The 22,439-nt window shown below is 36.8% G+C and overlaps 1 protein-coding gene across 6 annotated transcripts in view; it reads left to right on the top strand.

Annotated features, from left to right (window-relative positions):
• DEPDC1 (DEP domain containing 1) overlaps positions 1 to 22,439 on the top strand; it is a 36,409-nt gene that overhangs the window by 9,165 nt on the left and 4,805 nt on the right. For 2 of the 6 annotated variants that reach the window (XM_040987258.1, XM_040987257.1), the window contains exons 1-9: positions 4,510 to 4,585; positions 8,972 to 9,237; positions 11,345 to 11,501; positions 11,819 to 11,931; positions 12,341 to 12,471; positions 13,814 to 13,861; positions 19,227 to 19,367; positions 20,567 to 21,415; positions 21,849 to 22,021. In XM_040987258.1, the coding sequence (XP_040843192.1) occupies positions 4,538 to 4,585; positions 8,972 to 9,237; positions 11,345 to 11,501; positions 11,819 to 11,931; positions 12,341 to 12,471; positions 13,814 to 13,861; positions 19,227 to 19,367; positions 20,567 to 21,415; positions 21,849 to 22,021 (1,926 nt within the window). In that variant the 5' untranslated portion in view covers positions 4,510 to 4,537. Of the gene's footprint in view, positions 1 to 4,509; positions 4,586 to 8,686; positions 8,690 to 8,971; positions 9,238 to 11,344; positions 11,502 to 11,818; positions 11,932 to 12,340; positions 12,472 to 13,813; positions 13,862 to 19,226; positions 19,368 to 20,566; positions 21,416 to 21,848; positions 22,022 to 22,439 lie in introns of those variants that run through there. The other 4 variants (XM_040987259.1, XM_040987262.1, XM_040987261.1 and 1 more) reach the window with 4 other exon arrangements.

Here is a 22,439-nt window from a genome sequence, read left to right as displayed (position 1 = left end):
CCTGCTAAACAACAAAATATGGTCCAAGTTCTTACGCCCCTGCAGCCACAGGGAAAACAAACGCCAGACTCCTGGGTTGGATTTGGGCCAATCCTGGCCACAGCAGCCATTTGAGGAATAAACCAAACAGCAGATGGAAGGTCTCTCTGTGGCTCATTCTTCTCTCTGAAACTCTGCCTTTGAAACAAACGCCAAACTCTTCTTTTAAAAGAAAAATACCTGAATACATAAAATTTCAGACAACTCACAAAACAGATAACTTCTGAGCATTTTGCAGCGGATTACCTTAAATGACAAGGGAAATATACTAAAATCTAACTCGTAGTTCATAGTAAGCTCAGATCAAGAGTAGCCTTTATAGAAGTAAATTGTAAGAGAATTAAGAACTTTCTCAAAGTCAAATCAGAGACTCAGTACAAAAAAAAAATTGTATTGATGAAACAGAAGCTTAGCTGTGTGATTCTTGTTAGAACTTGGGGAAAAAATGGAAATTACCGAAGGACATTAGAAAATAAGCTACATCTAGGAGAGTGAATAACTAGCTACACTTAGGGAAGCAGGGGCAACTTACAGCAAAAGAGAAATTTTTCTCAAACTACATCAATATTAAACATCTATGAAACCAGATGCATTAGCAGACATAGCATGGCGAAATGACTGAACTGCAAACATAAACTTCACAGTCATACAGAAAAACTAAAGCCTCCTAGAAATAATAGATTTACAGAGAACAAACAGACAAAAAGAAAGATCTTTCATCCACTGGTTTATACCCCAAACGGCTGTAACAGCCAATCCAAAGCCAGGCCACGCCTGGGGTGTCCCCCAAGGCTGCAGGGTGCCAAGGATTTGAGCCATCCTCCACTGCTTTCCCAGGCCACAAGCACAGAGCTGGATGGAAATGGAGCAGCCAGGACACACATTGGCACCTATACAAGATGAGCCTTTGCACCAGTACCAGTCATTGGAATTCTGCTATTTCATACACAGACTTCATTTTTAGTGACTATATATATATATATATATATATATATTTTTTTTTTTTTTTTTCCCTTTCCAATGCAGGTTTACAAAATTAAAACTGCACGGCCTAAGTGACTTGCCTCTGAGGCATGTTCATCCATTTACGGTGCCATCGGTGGGTAGAAGCCCCGTCGGAGCCTCCATCTGTGACACTTGCTCACCCATCAGATCAGGATATACTCACAGGTCTGCAATAAGTTTGTCACAGCCAAAGTCTCGGGACCCCCATCTGCTCTGATGCAAGGAACAGGATGGACTCCACCACGCGGGGCTTGGAAGAGGCATTCCCAAGCCAGCTTACCTTCCTTTTAGGGAACGCAGGACCTCCTCGGATATGTTTTCTTAACATTGAAGTTTCAGTTTTGATGGAGTTTGCTCAAGAGAGTAGAACATCCTTGGCAATCTTACACTTCATGAGCTTGACAGGACCACCGTATTTAATTTCTTCCAAGAAAGGCAACTTAAAGTTGGCTAGATTCGCGTACCAGGCCTTGGTAATTACTGCGAGATCCCAAGGTTCCGGTACATTATAACAACTGCCCCTCAAAATGATTTTCACCCTGTTCTCTCTTGGCAAGCCATAAGCCATGGTGGACTAAGGCCCAAATGTCTTAGGAACCCGAGAAAACGTCACAGATGCTTGGTTCATTTTGCCTGAGCCTGAGGAGGACGCTTCCTGAGCGCACAGGCCGAAGCGCACAAGGGCGCGCGCACGGCAACACGCACGCCACGCGCGCTACGCACGCCACGCACGCCACGAGCGTCACGAGCCTGCGCAGCCGGTGCCCTGTCTCCCACCTGCTCGTGGGCGGAACCACCCTCACTAAATTGTTAGCCATCCGCCACAGACAGGAATGTATTGTGAGGTAATCTGTCATTTCTTCCCAATTTTAGTATATGCACTGCCGAAGCGAACCTTAATCTGTCATTTCTATATCAACCCTGTCAACATTCTTTCAGGAAATCGTAGGAATCGGCGCAAATGTGTATCAGGTAATTTTATATCGCAGGCTGTGTACAATTTACACTGAGAAATTTTTAATGATTTTTTTTTTAGTATTGAAGCATGATTGTTACTGAACTTGGCAAATTTAGGATACTCCAGGCGTATAACTGTAACAATGCATATGTTAACGATTGGGGCTACACTGAGAACTCTTGATGTAGATGAACGAGGAAGGGATGGTAAAATGACTTTCAAAAATTGCAGATGAAAGAAACAAAACCACTTCCAATGTTTAAACAATGCAATCAATAAATAATTGCTAAGGGTAGAGATTTGTGAAGTAATCTTAAGAACTCCCACAGTTGACCAAGTTTACCTCGTAGATATGCTCACAGCTAAAGAAACTGTTCATGTGAATGTGACCAAGCAGAAGGAAGCCGGAAGAGCCTAAAATAGTCTCAGAGTCTCAGGCTCTGACACCTTGATTGTACTGCATGTCTTTTTCAAAATTCTCCTGCCATTCTCCACTGTGTTTGGAGTTCTTTTACTAATAGCCTTTAAACTGTTTCAGAAGGTAGCTTATAATTTCCATCACTCTTCCTCTCAGGGCCCCTATCTGTGAAATGTGGGTAACAGTGAGCTTGGACCATCCAAGGCAAAGGCTCTATGGAAGATCTTCAAATCGGGCAAAATGTAAAATAGATTTTGACTTCCATATTCTAATCTCCGCTTCTTTATCAGAGGGGATGTCCTGTAAAGGAAGAAAAAGAAGAAAATCCTCCAGACAATGTTCTAAAGACACACACACACAAAAATAGCTATCACTATTTCATAACACCTATCATCCTGCCAAATTTTCTTAACATAAATGTAGCTGATTGTTCCCATCCATGAAGAGCTTGTTAAATATCCCACCTCACTGGTTCTGCTAAGCAAATAGGCCCATCAAGTTCACCATTTGGTCTAGCATTTGACACTGCACCACCTGTCATTTTATACCTATAATTCTGAGTCTGGCTCTGGTTCTGTTTCCAGTCCAAGTACCTGGTAATGTGTACCTTGGAGACAGTAGTTAATAGCTTGACTTGCTAAGTCCAAATAAAACACCCAGCCTGAGCTTCATGTGCCCAGTTTCTACCAGGCCCTAACTGTTTGCAGACATCTGGGGAGCGAATTAGGAGTTTGAAGATCTTTATCAATTTCTGTGACTCTCCTTCAAACAAAAATAAACACATACTTTTATTTTTAAGAAAACCAGGTATGTCTCCATCTATTTTATTCAAGTTCCATAGTTAAGGAAAACTCCACAAGCCATTCATATTTCCCCTATCTCCTTTCACTACATTCTATCCTCTCAAATTGCTGCTGAGTTTCCAAATGAATTCTTTCACAGTCCCCCACCCCCCATGCTTAAGATCCCTAGTTTCCATAGTTTCAGGAAGTTTGTATGTCAGGAGCAGCACTGCAGCTGAACTCTGGCATGGTTACCCAAGGTCCTGGGAAACGCTCTTAATTTTTGTCCACTAGGAAATGTCTCCTTACAAACATATTTTATAAAATTCCGTTGAAATATCATGAATCAAACACAATCCAAAGGGAAGAGTGGTGTGTAGCAGGTTAAGCCCTGTTTACCCACATCCCCAGTGCTGAGTCCTGTCCCTTCTCCTCTGCTCCCCACTTCCCCCCACAGCCTCGGGATGGTACACCTTGGGAGGCAGATGATAGTCTAGTTGTGGAACCATTGTCATCAACCTGGGAGAGGAGGATGGAGCTCCCGGCTCGCAGCTCCAGCCCAGTCTGAGGCATTCATTTGTCTCTACCTTTCAAGAAGAGGGAGATAGCTTTTTAAATAAACAGAAATCCTTTCAGTGAAACACTAAATGAAACACTAACCGATTCTTAGTAAGGCAGGATGGTATTTATTCTTAAGGAAACAATGTAGCAAAGTTTACACACCCCTTCCTACCTTGGACACATTTATCCAAACTCCCTACCACTCTATTTACCAGTCAAATGAGAGGGATTTTAACCCATATTTTTTTGCACTGAGAACAACATCACAGCATCTGATAATATGCACCCAGGGGAGCAACAACACAAACCCCTGAAAATATCCATGGAACCACAGGCAATGGAGTGCCAAGCTGCAGAGCCTAACATCGCAGAGGCTCCGGGGGGCCACACGCAACGCCAAGTTGCGAGCTTCAATTTCAAATCCCCTCAAACCACAAGACTGGTCGTGAAACGAGATTTCTACTTGGAATTTTCCGCGGCATACCGGAAACAACTTGGTCCGGCCGCCGACCGCCAGAGGGAGAAGCCGCGCCGCGCAAGCCGGCTCGGCTCCCTGGCCGCGCACGGAGCGCCACCCGGGCAGCCCCAGGCCGACCTCTCCCCGACTCCGGGCGCGCGGCGCGGCGTCTTCACGTCACGGCGACGCGGCCAATCAGCGGCGCCCTCGGAGGTATTCAAATCTGCGGCGGGGCGTTTGTGTGCGGCCTCACGGAGGTTGCTGCTGGTGCTGCGCCGGGACAGTCGCCATGGACCGGGGCGGATGCTGACAGACCCATGGAGACCCGAGGGGTGGCTCCCGGGCCCTATCGGGCCACTAAACTGGTAAGTGAGCGCGGAACTGCGAGGCGTGTGACGCTCGGTGGTTTGACTCTGGGTAAAAGGATGAGTCAAACTGGAAAGCAGAGCGCAGAGAACTGTATCCAGTGCCTTGCCAGACACGCCTTCCCCACCACCTTGGAGGGTCTGTGCCTCTGCTCGACCCCCGTTGACTGTCCTGCTGGACGGGACACTATTGTCTGAGTATTTAACAGTGACAGGTGTTGGGGGACCTGCAAGTCTCTAATCTGTAAGTGTATCAAAGGGTCATTCAAGAAGTTCTCAGAAACCCAGCATTTAAAGTGCATTTTGGTGCAAAGTAATTTTGGAATCCATGTGTAATGTGTTTATAATATACGTTTTGCGTGAACTTTAGTAAAACCCCTGATTCTTGCCCTTAAGGGATTTGCTGAGATGCTACTGTAATGTGCAGGTGTGTTGAGATTTGTAGAATGAGAGCGTTAGCTCTGCAGGAAGGCCCTTCAAGTGGGCTGTGTCACAGCTACCCGCCACGAGTGTGGAAACTGAAGACACACAAGTGTTGCTCCCGAAATCATATTTACAGAGCTGGAAATCCTCCTAATATGGGTCTTGCTGCTCCAAGTTATTGATCGCAAATGTCAGAATAAAGGGTAGAATTTACTATGGGAAAGGAAGCCTAATCCAGGGAGCACGTCACATTATTTAAAAGTTTCATTACATTGCTAGGCTGAATGTTGAACCACTTGGCTGGAGTAAGTGAGCTTTTTGGTGTCCTTGGATTTCTTTACCGTTTTGAGAATTTTTGCATCGATGTTCATCAGGGATATTGGTCTACAGTTCTTGTTTGTTTTTCTGGTTTTGGAATTAGGGTGTTGCTGGTCTCCTTCTAGAAGGAGTTTGGGAGAATTCCTTCCCTTCCTGTCTTGCAATTGTTTTTGAAAAGTTTGAGAAAAAAATTTAGAATTGCTTCTTGAAAACTTAAATGGAATTTCGTAATGAGGCCAGTGAGTCCTGGACTTTTCTCTGTGGGGAGGATCTTTATCACTGATGCAGTCTTCATCGTGGTGGTTGATCTATTTAGGTTGCTGACTTCCAGCGTCATTTTACTGTGTTAAGGAAAAATATGTGGTATGACTTTTCATATTTTGAAATTTATTGAGACTTACTTTATGACATAATGTGGTCTGTCTCAGGAAAAACTCCATGCACTGATAAGAATATGTATTCTTATATCTATGCAATGAAATATTCTATAGATACTAAATAGATCCCTTTGGTCAAAGAGTATATAGACGCTGTTACATGCTTCCTGCCTGTCTCCCTTTGATCCATCATGTTAAGGCCAGCATTTGCTTTAAAGTGGCAGTCACTCTAGCATTGGGTGCTATATGTTTGCTAAGTCCCATATTCCTGTTAAGGTGATCTCTGAAATCACACATGAATGGTTCAACATATGCTAGTCAATAAACATGATACCTCACACTAATAACCTGAAGAATAAAAACATTATTATTACCTCAATAGATGCAGAGAAAATATTTGGTAAAATAAAACATGCCTTCATGGCAAAAACCTTAAGTAATTTGAATGTAGAATAAACATACCTCAATACAGAGAGGGCCATATATGAAAACCTCATAGCAAGCATCGTATTGAATGGGGGACAGCTGGAAAATCCAAAACCAAACAAGATTGCACTTTCACCACTGCTGTTCAGTATACTCCTGTAAGTTTTAGCCAGAGTCATTGAACAAAAAATAAAGAAGAAATCAAATTATCCCTGTTTGCGGAGGTTATGATCCTATACATATGGTGACCAAAAGAATCCTCTGAGAGATTATTACGACTCGTGAGAGAGTCTGGCAACGACTCTCAAAATACAATCAACACATAAAAGTGAATAGACTGTATATACAAGCAGTATGATCACTGAGAAAAAATTGAAAGGTCAGTCCCAGTCATAACAGCTACAAAAAAGTTTAAGGTTTTCTGAAAAAAAAGTCTAGGAGTACAAGTAATAAAGGCAAAAATAAATGGGATTACATCAAGCTAAGAAGCTTCTACACTGCCAAGGAAGCCCTCCAAGTAAAGAAGCAACAGGCATAATGGGAGGAAATATTCAAAAGTTACCCATCTGAAGAAAAATTAATATCCAGGATTTGTAGGAGCTCTAGGAACTCAACAAAAATAAGCAAACCAGTTAAGAAATGACTAAGGATATGAACAGGCATGTCTCAAAGGATAAACAACAGATGGCCAACAGATACATGAAAAGAGGTTCAGGATTACTAACTGCAAACAAAATGCAAAGAAACACTGCAGTGAGGTTTCACTTCACGCCAATCAGAGTAGGCGTCATTCAAAAATTAAAAATTAAATGCTGGCTTGGATGTAGAGGCAGAGGCATCAAAATATACTGTTTGAGAGAATGTAAATTTACACAATCATTATGGAAACAATATGGAAATTTCCCAGAAGTCTGAAAATAGATCCACCATGTAACTCAGCCATCACACTCATAGGAATTTCTCCAAATGAAATCAAATCTCAGTGCTTCCATGTTTATAGCAGCTAAGATATGGAATCAGTTAATGATTATTTAGAGAAATTGTGGTATACAATCAGAATGAAGTACAACTCAACCATAAAAAATAATAAAATTCTGACTTTTGCAAAAAAAAAAAGACCCATTAGAGACTGTGTGCTTAACATATTAAGCCAACCCCCAAAAGACAAAATGTCACAGATTTTCTCTGATTTGTAGTAACAATATACAAAATACCAAAAAAATGTGTATAAGCAAAATTGACCTTTTGAAATTTGATTATTTTTATGTACCTTGTTCATACTCTTTAAGGAACAATGAGGTTTTTGTTTGTTTTGTTTTTTATTTCCTATTTTTTTAATTTTTAATTTTAGTGAAGGAATAAGCTTGTGATTAAAAAGTAAATTGAAAGCATGTCATTGTAAGAATTAAAATCAGAATGAGGAAAAATAAAAGGGAAAGTGAGAGTGAGGAAAGGTATTTTGGGAGTGTCATGCTGTTAAAACTACATATCTGAAATATGTGAAATTTGTTCCCTTCATGTAATTTTTAAAATTAAAATATTTTAATTGTTTAAATTGAAGGAAAGGTAGTATGCTGATGCAGAAAAGGAGAAAAAAACATTTAGTGAGTGCCGACACTTTGTATGTTTTAAGTCCATTTTATCATTATGACCTGCCCATTAGGTAGGTCCTGTTGTCACCATTCTATGGATGAGGAGGGTTCAACACAGAGGATTAAAAGAAATCCCAGCAGGTTACATATACACAGGGAATGGTGGAGGGGGAGCTGAGAAACAGTTTGACTGACAGTCCACAGTTGAAATTATCCCATACCAAATTTCAAGAAATTGATTTTGTAATCTCCATAAAAATGGAGAGAAACATTCTGTTATTTTTGCTATTGTGTTGCGGGCCAGTCTGTAGTAAACAGCTCAATACACATTTCTTGGATACATGAATACGTGAAATGAGGAGGTGTGCAAAGAAAAGGCTACAGTTACTGTGTCTTAATCCCCTGAATTTTATGCTATAATGGCAGAACTTCATATTGATTACGTAAGTTCTGGCACAGTTGATAGTATACTTAAGGTTACAGATTAAATTTAACCTGAGTTTCTCGGGTTAAAAAAAAAAAGGGATAGGTTCCCTTTATAGCTGTCACAAATCTAAAGTGTAGCATTTTAAAAATTTCAGTGTCACATGGTCAGTGAATATACAGTGAATTTTCAGCTTAATGTATCCTGTCTTTTCTGTATCCATTATAAGAATCTTCACATAAGAGACACAATGGTAGATATGTAAGATAAACAGTTGCTTGCCAGAAGTTTTGTTTGGACAGCACAGTTTTGTGAGGAGAGTCTTCAGTCAGTCAGGTCTGGATTTGAACACTTTACTTTGTCTCATCACTTAGCTACATGACCCCTTTTCAAACTGTTCATCTCTTTCTCCTTTATTTCCCCTATTTGAAAAAAATGAGACACTACTCATCCAGTTGTGAAAATTAAATTGAAATGATGAATACAAGGCATGGTGCCTTGATATAGATGCTACCATCATATTGTTAAATCAAGGTAAAAGATTGTAATACGTGATTTGACTGTTGAGGAATAAGAAGTAGGTAGCTGAGAGTTAACAAGCCAGTGAAGGCCATTTCGTAAAGAACTTTCACAATAATCTGTCACCAAAGCACTGGAATTAATTAATCTGTCTAATGTGTAAGACTTTATGCAGCATAAATAAGTGATTTAAGAATTTTTATTATGTGCAATTAAATATGATAATAAATTTTGCCTGGTATGTTTCAAATTGTTAAGAAATTTCATTTTTGTGCAATTTTTAAAGAATATTTTTCCCCTTTTGCAGTGGAATGAAGTCACCACATCTTTTCGAGCGGGAATGCCTCTCAGAAAACATAGGCAACACTTTAAAAAATACGGAAATTGTTTCACAGCAGGAGAAGCAATAGATTGGCTCTATGAACTTTTAAGAAATAATAGTAACTTTGGTCCTGAAGTAACAAGGCAACAGACTATCCAACTATTGAGAAAATTTCTTAAGAATCATGTAATTGAAGATATCAAAGGCAGATGGGGATCAGAAAACCTTGAAGACAACAATCAGTTATTCAGGTACTGAACACGTTTGTAAAATTAAATGCAGATTTTTCTCTCCACTTTTAAACTTTTGCTAAAATAGCAGCTCCAAATAATTCTTAAACACACATTTTGTTTATTTAAAAGGCAGAGTGACAGAAAGGAAAGGTCTTCGTTCCACTGTTTCACTCCAGTGACAGCCACCATAGCTGGGGTTGGGCCAAGTCAAAGCCAAGAGCCTGGGACTCTGTGCAGTTCTCACATATAGATGCATGGGTCCCGGGACTAGGGCCACCTCGTGCTGCTTTCCCAGGGGCATTAACAGGAAACTGGTTCAGAAGTGCAGCAGCTAGAACTTAAACTGGCTCTCAGATATGGGCTGCCTGTATTGCATGTGTTAACCTACGTAACACATGCCAGCCCCTTAAATAATGTTTTCCTTAGGAAGCTTTTACTGTTCTGAAGACATTAAAAACCATTTAGAACAATTATAATTTAACTGTTAATTGCTAGGAGATTCAAACTTTAAATGCTAGTTACATCGAAATAATAATCTGTAATAAAATGTTAAGGAAATGATGATATGCTATCATTGTCCCTGCTACGTATCCTGAATTTGCATATCATGCTTCAACAGGGACCATGGTAATCTGTGTATTGTTCCAGTTCTAGTATATGTACTGCCAATGTGAGCACCCTATTGCGTATTCAGGAAGTTTTATAGAACAAAAAGAGCAATGTATTTATCATACACCAGAAACTTTTGCTTTGTGATTTACAGAAGTTTTCATATTTAATCTCTGGAATCACTGAGCCAGATGCATAAAGGGATTTACCCCTTTTGACAGGCATACTGAAATCACACTATAACAAATCTTGCTCTGTCTGTAAAATGTCCTTTCGTTTTGCAGAGTGCACACATTGGTCAGACCCTGCACACTCATTCTAATCTCAGTTCCTTGACCTCCTGTGGAACCAGCTCTCCCCAGCCAGTGTAGTTTTGGGGTTTTGTTTGTTTTTTTAAGCTCATATATTCAAGGTTCTTTGTAATATATCCATTAAACTATTTAAATAGATCCATATCTTTGAATTGGAATGTCAGTGCTATTTTCATTTCAGCGTTAGTATTTTTCAAAAGATATGTTTTTCTGTATACACAGGGCAGTTCATGTCAGACAAGTGAACTAGAATAACAAGCATGCAAACAAGCCATTTAGTGTAAACCTCTAGAAATCTTCTGTCTTAGTGATTTCTCAGTCACCTTTGCAGCATTCTTTGCTGCTCTTCTTTCTCTGACTCACCTCTGCAACTTCCTGGCAGCCTTCTCTCTCCCCAGCAGTCTTGAGCCGGGTGTTCTATTTTGCCTTGAATTTCAAGACTACAACCCAACTCAAGCTTCAGTCTTTTTTTTTTTTGTTCTGTTGCCTACAGAGAAAATTATCGTCTCCTAATCCTTTTACAGTTTTGTCTTACTGTTCTGTTTCTGAATGAATGTCATTGCATTCCCTGCAGCTACCTTCATTGTCTCCACTTTAAGTATAATTTGATTATCAAATTTTATCTATTGTATTGCCAAAATAGTTCTCTGATCTGTACACTTTTACCTTAAATATAGATACTCTCTTTGTAAAGCTATTTGTTTTTCATATCTGCAATTCTACGTAACTCCTCAACTACTCTCACCACTCCTACTCAGTCTTTTACAGCTGTAACAAAATCATGAAGTACCCAGAAAATAAATATACTGAAAATGTTTAAGGCACTACTGGAGAAAATTGTAAAATTGTATTAAAGTGAATAAATAAAGATAATCCTGTTGATTAATGACAAGATTTCATAGCTTATTATATATAAATAGTTCTTAAGTATAAATTTTGTACATTTTTATTCAAAGCCCCAACATAGATTTTTGCAGAAATAAAGAGACCAAGATAATTTTGAAGAGCAAGGAGAGACCTGCCCTACTGATATTTGAGTTTAAATTAATTTAAAGCAGTTAAGTACTACGGAAACAAATAAACCCAAATATATGTATATATGGGAACTTGTTTGTAAGTTATACAATGCAGCATGTGAAAACTAAAACTACTAGCTTCGTGCTGTAGCACACATATAATATAATTGCGTATTATTTTTAAACTAGGTTTCCTACGACTTCCCCACTTAAAACTCTTCCACGGAGGCATCCTGAATTGAGAAAAAACAGCATAGAATATTTTCCTAGAGATAAAGATACTATTTTTAAATTACGAAACTTATCCCGCAGAACACCTAAGAAGCAAGGATTACATTTTTCTCAGGTATAACACCGTTTTCCTGATTATTAATTTCAATAAAATTACTATGTGATTGATAATATAATCACAAAAGTAAATGATTCTTTAATATTCAGTGAAAGTTAATTCTGCTAACCTATATCATATTCTAAAAATGTAAACTTGTTGGAAATCCATAGAAACAATGATTTTAAAAAAGGCATTTATATGCATTAAGTGTATTTTGTTTTAAATTAATTTGAGCGTGGTAGAGCCTAACATAAAGCCAAAATTTCCCATTGCCATATTTGTTCGATACTGTGCTAATTTGAATGTAATAAAGTATAATTTTTTTTTCTAAGGAAAACACAGAAAAAGAAAATCGTGAAATAATCTATGAAGATCAAGAAAACTCAGTTAGAGAAATAAGCCAACAAGATGTCGAACAAGTTTGGAGATACATTATTATGAGCTAGTAAGAAAAGCTAAACTATATTGAAGTTCATGGCGCACTTAGATGAATAATTGATTTGTTTATGAAGATATGCAAATAAGAACACATTCATTCTAAAAATTTAGTTTGATGTCTATGTTTCTTTAAATCCTCTTACTATGTTTAGTTCAAGTGCAGTAGAATTTGAATTGATACTATTTGCTTTTCCTTCATCTCATAATTGTCACTTTGATTTCTGTATTACAATTTTGAAGATTATTAATACAGCTAACTCTGTAAGTGGATAGTAATATAAACCTTAGCACTTTAATTATTAGAAAAATAAAATAATTCTGATGGCTTTGTTTACCAGTCATATTTGCTTATACTTATATTCTATTCTGCTTATTTTATATAGAAAAATTAAATCTGTGTTCTTTCTTCTATTTAGTTTACAAACTATTTTAGGTGTGCCATCCCTAGAAGAAGTTATAAGTTCAAAACAAGTAATTTCTCAATATATAATGTACAATTTGGCCAATACAAATAAGCATGGAATAGTTATACTACATGACAAATCAGGTTGGTATTAATAAAATGATACTGGAATCACTTTAGACTTGCTAAAAGGGAAAGTTGTGGCTATGGAGGTTACAGAGTGATCTAAATAGGAAATAATTTCCTTGAGAGAATATTGTAGGATCAGTTGTTTTATCACCATGTATATTCTAGTAGTAACAATAGAATAATTTAAAGAGAATTTTATTCATGCTGTAAAAAATCTTTAATTGCTGTACTAGGTTCATTATTATCAGGGGAAAAAAAAAGCAAGATTAAATATAAAAAACGTGTACAGTGTTAATAGAAACTGTTGACCAACTATGGTTTTTATGGGGCCACTAGTATACCAGTCATTTTATAAAATATGCATTGAGGAACAAAGTAAAAATAGTCTATGCTTTCATGCAGCTTAAATGAATAGTTATATGCAAATGTATGAAGATCAAAATGTAGACTAATCACAGTAAGTTCAGATTGTCACAACAGGGATTCCAAAGGGCACTGGCTTTTTTGTATTTTATATATGTGTGTAATGTTTACTTCCTGTAAAAATAAGTATTACCAGGAAAGAAATTCAGGCCAGATGTATTAGGAAGCTTAAATTATATAAAATACATCAGCAAGTATCTTAAAATACTTTTTTCATAATAAATTGTTGTCTGTAGAATTTCATGTATTTGAAAAAAAGAATTTCATTTGTTTGGGCCAGACCTTGACTTTAACTGTAGGAACAAAATATGAGCGTCAAAACTGATGCTTGTTGTAGCATGTGCAGCTAGCTTTAGACCAGCTCCTTTTATTGATAAATATAATTTCTCATCAAGATCTCTGTTAGTTGTAATCCTAGCAACTTTCAAGTAGATGTCTCTTTATGGCTTATTTGTTTGCATCAAAATCCTTTTTTATGCAGCCTAATTTAGTGATAGGAAATTGAGAAATTTTTAAGAAAATGTCTACAAAAACATTGTACCAACATTCGATCACAGACAGCACCCAAATCATTATAATGTAAGTAACATAAGAATAGAAACAGATGAAGAAAAGACAGTGGTAGTGGATGAAAGATTAATGTTAGGAGGTTACATCTGAGCATCCCCTCTAAATAGTTAATCTTTCATTTGGGTGTAACTAATTAATTTGTTTATGCTATAGAACCAAACTAAAATCTGTAACTTTTAAAAAGTATAAATGGTGTTAATGTTGAACTGTCATGTTAAACACAAATAGATGCTGAATATACATACCTGTATGTATATGTGGGCATATATTTACGTATAAAATTGTATGTAGGTGTGAAGTTTTAAAAGTTGCAATCATAAAAATATGTGTGATTTACTAAACACTGTTACTTGTTTTTATGTAGAGGACCTTCCTCATTGGGTGTTATCTGCCATGAAGTGCCTAGCCAATTGTAAGTTAAATCAAACATATGTTTTTGTTTATGTAACTATTTAATAAGAGCTAAAAGAAATTTCAAAGCGCTTATTAAATGCCTGATGAAATTATATTTTTTTCTCTTGGTGTTTAAAGAATAGTAAGATTGATTGCATTTTCCAGCCCTTATCATTTTCTGCGCAAGTGATTTTATAATTCAAACCCATCATTTATGATTGAATACACAGAAATTGTAACATCATAGGCTAATAAATCTCGAAAGACTTTCAGGTGAAGTCCACATTGATTGCCTTAGACCCAAAATTTCAGCAGAGGCTTGTAAATAGGAAAGGTTGAGCGAAGAAGTGAAGTTTTCTACTCGCACTTCAATGTCTTTACATTGGACATGGCTTTAGCATCCAGTTGCCTTTTTTTTTTTTCCTTAAGATTTATTTATTTATTTTTCTTGGAAAGTCAGATTTACAGAGAGAAGAAGAGAAAGAGGAAGATCTTTTAACCACTGGCTCACCCTCCAAGTGGCCATAACAACCAGAGCTGAGCCAATCCAAAGCCAGGAGCTATGAGCCTCCCCATGGTCTCCCAAGTGGGCGCAGGGTCCAAAGCTGTTAGGCTGGCCTCCACTGCTTTCCCAGGCCACAAGCAAGGGAGCTGGATGGGAAATGGAGCAGCTGGGACACAAACTGTCACCCGTATGGGATCCCCATGCATGCAAGATGAGGAATTTAGTCACTAGGTTACTGTGCTGGGCCCATAGCATCCAGTTGTCTTACAACGTTTTTCCATTCTATAGGATATATTGATGGGAGTTTTATGTTTATGAAAAAAAAAGACGAGCTGGCACTAATCGACACATCTTTTAAGCATTTTGTTGATCACCTTTTTTATAGTAACAAGTGATAATGATTTTTATATTTGAAAACCCTCATTGAAGTACAAAACCCTATTTGTTTTTAATAAATATAGTAAATATGCAAAGGTATATACTTTTAAATCATCAAAAGTTCAAAGCAGACATTTGTTGTATTGGTTAAGATGCCCGTGTCGTATATTGGAGTCCTGGTTCACATCCCAACCTCTTTCTCAATTCCGCTTTCGTGCTAATGTGTGCCTGGGAAAGCAGGAGATGATGGATGGCTCAGGTATTTTGGTCTCTGCTGCCCATGTGGGAAACACAGATTGAGTTCCTGGCTCACCCTTTGGTTTTGCCCAGCACCAGCTTTTACACATAGATTTTTTAGACAGTGAACCAGAGGAAGGGTGAGCTCGCTCTCTCCCTTTCAGGTACATACCGTAAATAAATGAAAATATAGGTAAAATGTAAAATTCTAAACATTTTCTTTATAAATGTGTTTTTCTGTTTTGAACATACTGTTTTCAAAACTAATTGGGATATTATTAATGTTCAGAGTAAGCATATATTTCTTTGTTGTTTGTTTGTTATCAATATGACAATGATAAATATCATATAAATAGCTTACAGAAAACTTTTATATAGCAAATCAAGAGAAGAATCTTGATTATAAATTTCAGAATTTTTTTAATTTCTCTTTCAACTTTCACTACCTAACTGCTGTTTTTCTCCAGTTTTTTCAGCATGTGTTAGCGATGCATATGTGCAAAGCAGCAGATTCCTCTGATAACCTGTCTCTATAGCTTTATCTTTATCCTCCTCCCAGCATGTGTATATTCAAAGACAACAAATATGTAGCTTCCTGAATTCCAGTTTTACAGTAGTGCATTTAAACAGTCACTGTTAAAATTTGTCATCTGTGTACTTAATCTCCCAACATATTCTATGAGAGAAATGAGTCAGTAACCAGTGTATTATCTCTTTTCGCCCCCTCAAAGACCACCAAGGCTAAGAGTGTGAGGGTTAATGCAGGGGAACTGGAACTGAAGCCTTATTTTGCAACCACATGTTTTCTTATTTCTAATTCTAATGTAAGCGTGTTTTCTGTCTTGGAAAATTTTGTTGATTTTTGTGTGTGTGTCATCCCGAGAAAAATAACTGATGCTCTATTTAAAACATGCATTAGCCATATTTCATACAAATATCTATGTGTGGATGTGTGTGTTAGTGTGTATACATAGATTTGTAATTTTCTGCTTTTTTTCTCAGTGTATGGCATCAATTATGTAGATATAAAAAAATTAGGAGAGAGAAGTAAGGAACAATATGTCAGTTTAGGAAGAGAGACTTTTTGGTGCAAAGACTTCTCTGTCCCTCTATACAGATATACATGCATAGGGAATCTTCACTCCATTCCTTGTTTCCTTCCTCCCCCACCGTATCACTCTCTTATTATTTGCCCCAAGTAATTACAATGGCAAAGTCTTTCATTTTGCTGTTGTAGATTTAACTTTTTAATATATAAATGTATCATGACATGAAAATACAAGGATGAAATTAAAGGAACATAAGCATAATATGTAATAAGCATAATATTTAATTAAATAATAATGGAATTATTCAGGAGTAAAGACACACTGTATGTATTCATTAGTTCCCACATCCCTTGTGGAGTGTAATTGCTTGTGTATTTGTGTTTATGTGTGTGTTTGTTGTCACATGTCAAAGAAAACATCGGGTACTTGTTTTTTTGAGGAATGGCTTTTTTCTTTTTTTTTTTTCTTTGTCAATATTTATTTATTTTTATTACAAAGTCAGATATACAGAAAGGAGGAGAGATAGAGAAGAAGATCTTCAATCGGATAATTCACTCCCCAAGTGAGCACAACTGCCGCGGCTGTGCCGATCTGGACCAGGAGCCAAGAACTTCTTCCAGGTCTCCCACATGGCTGCAGGGTCCCAAGGCTTTGGGCTGTCCTCGACTGCCTTCCCAGGCCACAAGCAGGGAGCTGGATGGGAACTGGAGCTGCTGGGATTAGAACCGGCACCCATATGGGATCCTGGTGTGTTCAAGGCGAGAACTTTAGCCACTAGGCCACGCCGCCGGGCCCAGTTTTTTCACTAAGTGTAATAGTTTCCAGCTGAATCCATTTTTGTTACAAACAGTAAGATTTCATTGTTTTCTATGGCTGAATGGTATTCCTGGGAGTAAATGCACCACATTTTCTTTATCCACACGTCAGTTGATGGGCATCTGGGTTATTTCTGTAACTTAACTATTGTGAATTGTGTTACTGTAAACATGGGGTTGCAGGTACCTCTCTCATATGCAGATATCATTTCATTTGGATATATTCCCAGATCTATTTTCAATTGTTTGAGGACTCTCCATACTGGCTTCCATTGTGGTTACCCTAGTTTACATTCCACCAACAATGGATTAGAATATCTTCTTTCCCTGCATCCTTGCCAACAATTATCGTTTGTTTTTTGTATGTAGGCCATTTTCACCAGCGTTAAGTGGAACCTCATTGTGATTTTTCATTTGCATTTCCCTTGCTGCTAGACACCCTGAGCATTTTTTTCATATGTCTTATTAATCTTTCATCATTTGAAAAATATCTGGTCATGTACTTTGTCAATTTTTTAACTGGGTTGCTTGCTTTGTTTTGTTAAGTGTCTTGAGTTCTTTGTGAATCTTGGATATTAGTCCTTTATCTGTTGTATAATTTGCAAATATTTTCTCCCTTTCTGTTGTTTGCCTCTTCATTTTTGCTTACAAAAGCCTATTAGTTTTAGGTAGTCCCATTTGTTTATTTTGGCTTTGTCTGCCTTTGCGTTTGGTTACTTTCTAAGAAATATTTACCAATGCCTGTATTTTGTAGAGGGCTTCCTGTATTTCTTGTATTTTCTTATACTTTCCTTTAATAGTGTCATGGTTTTGGGGTGCAAATTTAAGTCCTTGATATATTTAGAGCTTATTTGTTAGAGGGTGAAAATTAAGGGTCTTGTTTCTTAATTCTGTGGACGTGTATCCAATTTCCCCAGCACCGTTTGCTAAAGAGACTATCCTTTCTCCTTGGATTGATTTTGATTCATTTGTTAAAAATTAGTTGATTATAGATGTATGAGTTTACTTCTGGAATTTATTATTATTATTATTTTCCATGATACAGTTTTGTAGGTTCTGTTCTTTTCTGTTCTGTTGATCTTCAGGTCCATCTGTGTGCCAGCCAGGCAGGCTGTTTTGATTAGCACCACTGTGTATTCATCTTGCGTTCTGGTATTGTAATACCTCCAGCTTCTTACTCTTTGATTGCATTAGCCATTCAGGGTCCCATGTGCTCCCATATAACTTCAGCATCATTTGTTCCTAGCTCTGAGGAGAATGTTGTTGGCATTTTGATTGGAATCTTAATAAATCTGTAGAATACTTTAGACAATGTGAACATTTTGATGATACTGATTGTACTAGTCCATGAATGTGACTTGTTCTCATGATTTGTTGTCTTCTATTTCTTTCTTTAATTTTTTGTAAGTATTTGTCATAGACATCCCTCACATCCTTGGTTAGGTTTATTAAAAGATACTTGAGGGTTTTTTTTTTTTAATCTTTTATGAGAGGGGGTGGAAGGATGCCACTATTGTGAATGAAATTGATCTTGTAGGCTTTTTCACAGCCGTTTAATTTTTGTATATATCAAGACAATTGATTAATGTCCATCGATTCTGTATCTTGCAACCTTGCCAAACTCTCTTATGAGTTCAGTAGTCACATAGTTGGTTCTTTTGGTTCCCCTTTATAACAACTTACTAACAAGGGTAATTTGACCTCTTTCCAATTTGTATTCTTTTCTTTTCCTTGCCTAATTATTCTAGCTAGTAATTCAATACTGTGTTGAATAGCAGAAGTAGGAGTGAGTGTCCTTTTCTGTATCTGGATTTTAATGGAAATATCTTCGTCTTTTCCCAATTCAATAAGATGCTGGCTGTGGGTTTTTCATATATTACTTTGATTATATTGAGAATGATCCTTCTTTGTCTAATTTGGAAAAACAAAAAAATCCTAGGCTTTATACTCTTAGAGTACTCATAATTTATAATTCTCTTTGTTATGAAAGGTTTTTGTTACTGTAAGCCCCCATTTTCTTATCTATAAAATGATCTTAATTCTGAGAAAACCATTAAAGTTGTCATTATTGTTTCAATAGTCATATTAAGCCTAACTAACAAAATAAAGATTATATTTAAATTCAATAAGGTATGCTTAATATAAGGCAAAAATTCAGTCATGAAAATTTAATTCACAACAACAATTTGGTGGAATTATTTGCAAAATCTATTCTCATTGGACTTCCCTAATTCTTTCAAAAACTATTTTAATTTTTCCTTATGTAGACTTTTTGAATGTGGGCATTTGTATCCATATGTAGGTTTTTCATGAAATATAAGTTTTGTAATTTTTATGAATATATTTAAATCTTACTTAAATTAAAATAAATTTTGCCCATTCTCCTACCTTGTTTCTTAGGGCCAAGATATAATGATATGACTCACCCAACTTATGCTGGTTTTGAACGAGATGTATTTAGAACAATTGCAGATTATTTTCTAGATCTTCCTGAGCCTTTACTTACATTTGAATATTATGAATTATTTGTAAATATTTTGGGTATGTATGAATTTTATTTTTAATTAAATTCATTTTATTGTTTTTATCATTTCCCAAAGTTTAAAAGTACCTAAAGAGAACAATATTGATAAATATGAAAGTAATAGGGTATAGATCATTTTAAAATTTAGTAATGCTGTAGTGCTGTTCTCATTTTCCAGTAATTCTGATACATTATTGTGACACCAGTTCTCCCCAACATTAGCTGAATGTCCTATAATTCTTTTCACTCCCAATAATAGCTAGCTAGAACCAACAAGTAAACTCAGCAGTTAAAGAGAAGTAAAGTTTGAGATTCAGTTCTGCAAAAAGTTTTCTCATTTTAGAGGTCACTTGCAAATGAAGTTGCCAAGCAGCCTTTGCCTATAGCCAGGCAGTTGGAGTGTTTCCTCAGGTTCAGAGGTCCACTTAAAGGATTCAGTCCAAGGAAGTAATCTGCGTATTATCATTTTTTTTGAAGGATAGAAATTAGGAACAGGCACATGAAAAGACGCAAGGGACAAGGTACAGAGGTGTGGAGATACTGTAGAGCTTACATGCGTTTTCCATGCAGATCGCCATTCCAGCACATCCATGTTACCACCAAGCCTTGTTCTTATGGTTTTAGAGTCTCCTTACCTACACCCTAATGGCTAAGTCACCGGCCCATGGTAAAATATCTCTGTAGTTCCTTCCCATTCCTAGATAACATAGCTGCAGCTGGAAGCCCCATTCCTCTAATTGCAGCCCCCATGTGTCACCTGAGCATAAATTCAGGCATGTGCAAAAAGATTCATTATAACTAAATTTTCATCACCTAGGAAACTGCAAGAATTTTAAGAACTGTACTCCAGAAACCAAGAACAAAGACCAAATATATGTTTTATCATAAATTACATTCACTCTTAATAGGACAATTCTAGTACTTGCAGACCTACAGAAAGTATTTTTCAAAGAATTCTGGCTTAATTCATTTAATTAGGTTGTTTATTAAAATTATTTATATCACAAATGAGGAAACAAATAGTCTTGCACGATTGTAACTGAATGTTGCATGTGTCCTATTCAAGTGGCTTCTGAGTTAAGCAACTGCTGTGTATACTATACTAACAATATATACTACCTCGATGCTTTATTATTTAACTTTACTACAGTTTTTTGTTTTATTTTTGTCCACTGTCATACAGTTGCATCTTAATTTTTGTTTCATTTTCTGGTAGTTGTTTGTGGCTACGTCACAGTTTCAGATAGACCCAGAGGGACATATAAAAACCAAGATGACCCACGGTCTTCAAAAATTCGTCACTTAAACAATTTGAATTCCTTCAAATCAACTGAGTGTCTGCTTCTCAGTCTGCTTCATAAAGACAAAAGACAAGAAGAACCAGATTCTACTGAGAGACTGACAATAAGTGACCAAGGAGTTCAAGAAAAATGTGCTAAGAAAACACATCTAGTTAACTTAAGAAACAGAAGAGCCAGTGTTAATGACACAATGGGAGGAAGTTGTCATAATTTAATAGGTTTAAGTAGTATGCATAGTCTATCCTCTGAAATCAAACCAAGGTGTTATTCTATGGATGGAATTATAGATTTGCCAGGGAATTCAAATAAAGAGGTATCCAGTTTCTTCTATCAATCTGTTCTGAACAGTGAAGGACAAAATAATGCACACTTTCTAGAGTCAAACCTCAAACAAGAATCCCTATTGAATCTGCAATCAGAGGAAGGTGTTCAAAATGAAGTTTGTGTTGGTTTCAAAAGAACTTCTACTTTGACTGTTCGAGACCAAACGGAGTTAAGTAATGGGAAATGCAACTCAAAACAGCTTTGTAGATCTCAGAGTTTGCTTTTAAGAAGTAGTACAAGACGGAATAGTTATATCAATGCACCAGTAGCTGAAATTATTATGAAGCCAAATCTTGGACAAAGCATCACAAGTACACAAACAGCTGTGAGAAGTGAATTCCAAGAGTCTAGTGTCATAATCAATAAAAGACTCTGCAAAAGTACTATAGAACTTTCAGGAAATTCTTTACCTCCATCTTCTGTGTTGACTGGCACACAAAGTAAGGTTGTTGCTTTCAATGCATGCAATGTTAACTTTTATTATTTACTAACTCTATGTTTTGCTGCTTGGCTTTTCTTCTCTGAGACTCCTTTGATTTCTTGCCTCAAAAAGGAATTATTGCACAAGACTTTCATGCACATGCATAACCAATATTTATTTTAATTATCCAATGCGCTTACTTACTTTTCCTGCCATTTCACTTATCCTGAATCACCTTATTTGTAGTAATTGAAGAATTTCAATGCTTAGAAATAGTTTGTGAAAAAAATAACAAGAATCATACCATGTTTTGTGGAAATGTAGAAATGTCTAGTCACAGTTAAAAGAAACACAATGATATTACTTTACCCATTTTTAAATAACCTTATGATGATCATATAAAGACAACCAATGTAATTATTTTGGGGGTTGGGGGTGACTTTGCTTTCTAGGTTTGCTGCAACCTCACTCAGAGAGAGTGGCCATCAATGCACTACAGTTATGTTGTTTGTTACTTCCCCCACCAAATCGTAGAAAACTTCAGCTTTTAATGCGCATGGTTTCTAGAATGAGTCAAAATGTTGACATGCCCAAACTTCATGATGCAATGGGTACAAGAGCATTGGTAAGTTGATTTCCTTATGGAAAGAATAAGCCCAAACAAAAACAAAAAACAGAACTGTCCAAATGTTCTTCTAGTAATGTCTGGCCTTGAAGCCCTATATACTTGAGTCAAAAACCTCTTCTGCGTCTGATGTTTCCTAGCAGCATAATTCTGGCAGATTAATATATTGTGATCAGTCTGGCAAGCTCTCACAACCTGGTATGAATCTTGACTGAGAACTTTACCTTTTCATTCATCCTGTATCACTTCATGTTCATTGACTCAGACCATATTATTTTGCATCGTGGCAGTTCTGTTTTGTAGGAACAGAAGAAGAGGTGTAGGTACTCTTAAAAGCTTTTCAGAATATGTATTAATTGTGAGGTTTTATTTAATGAGTTGTGGTAAAGATCAGTGTAGGCTGGAAGTTGAGAGGTGC

Source organism: Ochotona curzoniae, unplaced genomic scaffold (assembly GCF_017591425.1).
Source record: "Ochotona curzoniae isolate NIBS_2020 unplaced genomic scaffold, NIBS_Ocur_1.0 contig_4612, whole genome shotgun sequence".
Classification (NCBI taxonomy): domain Eukaryota; kingdom Metazoa; phylum Chordata; class Mammalia; order Lagomorpha; family Ochotonidae; genus Ochotona; species Ochotona curzoniae.
Note: the sequence above shows the minus strand (reverse complement) of the source record. Positions and strands in the feature narration are given on the sequence as shown.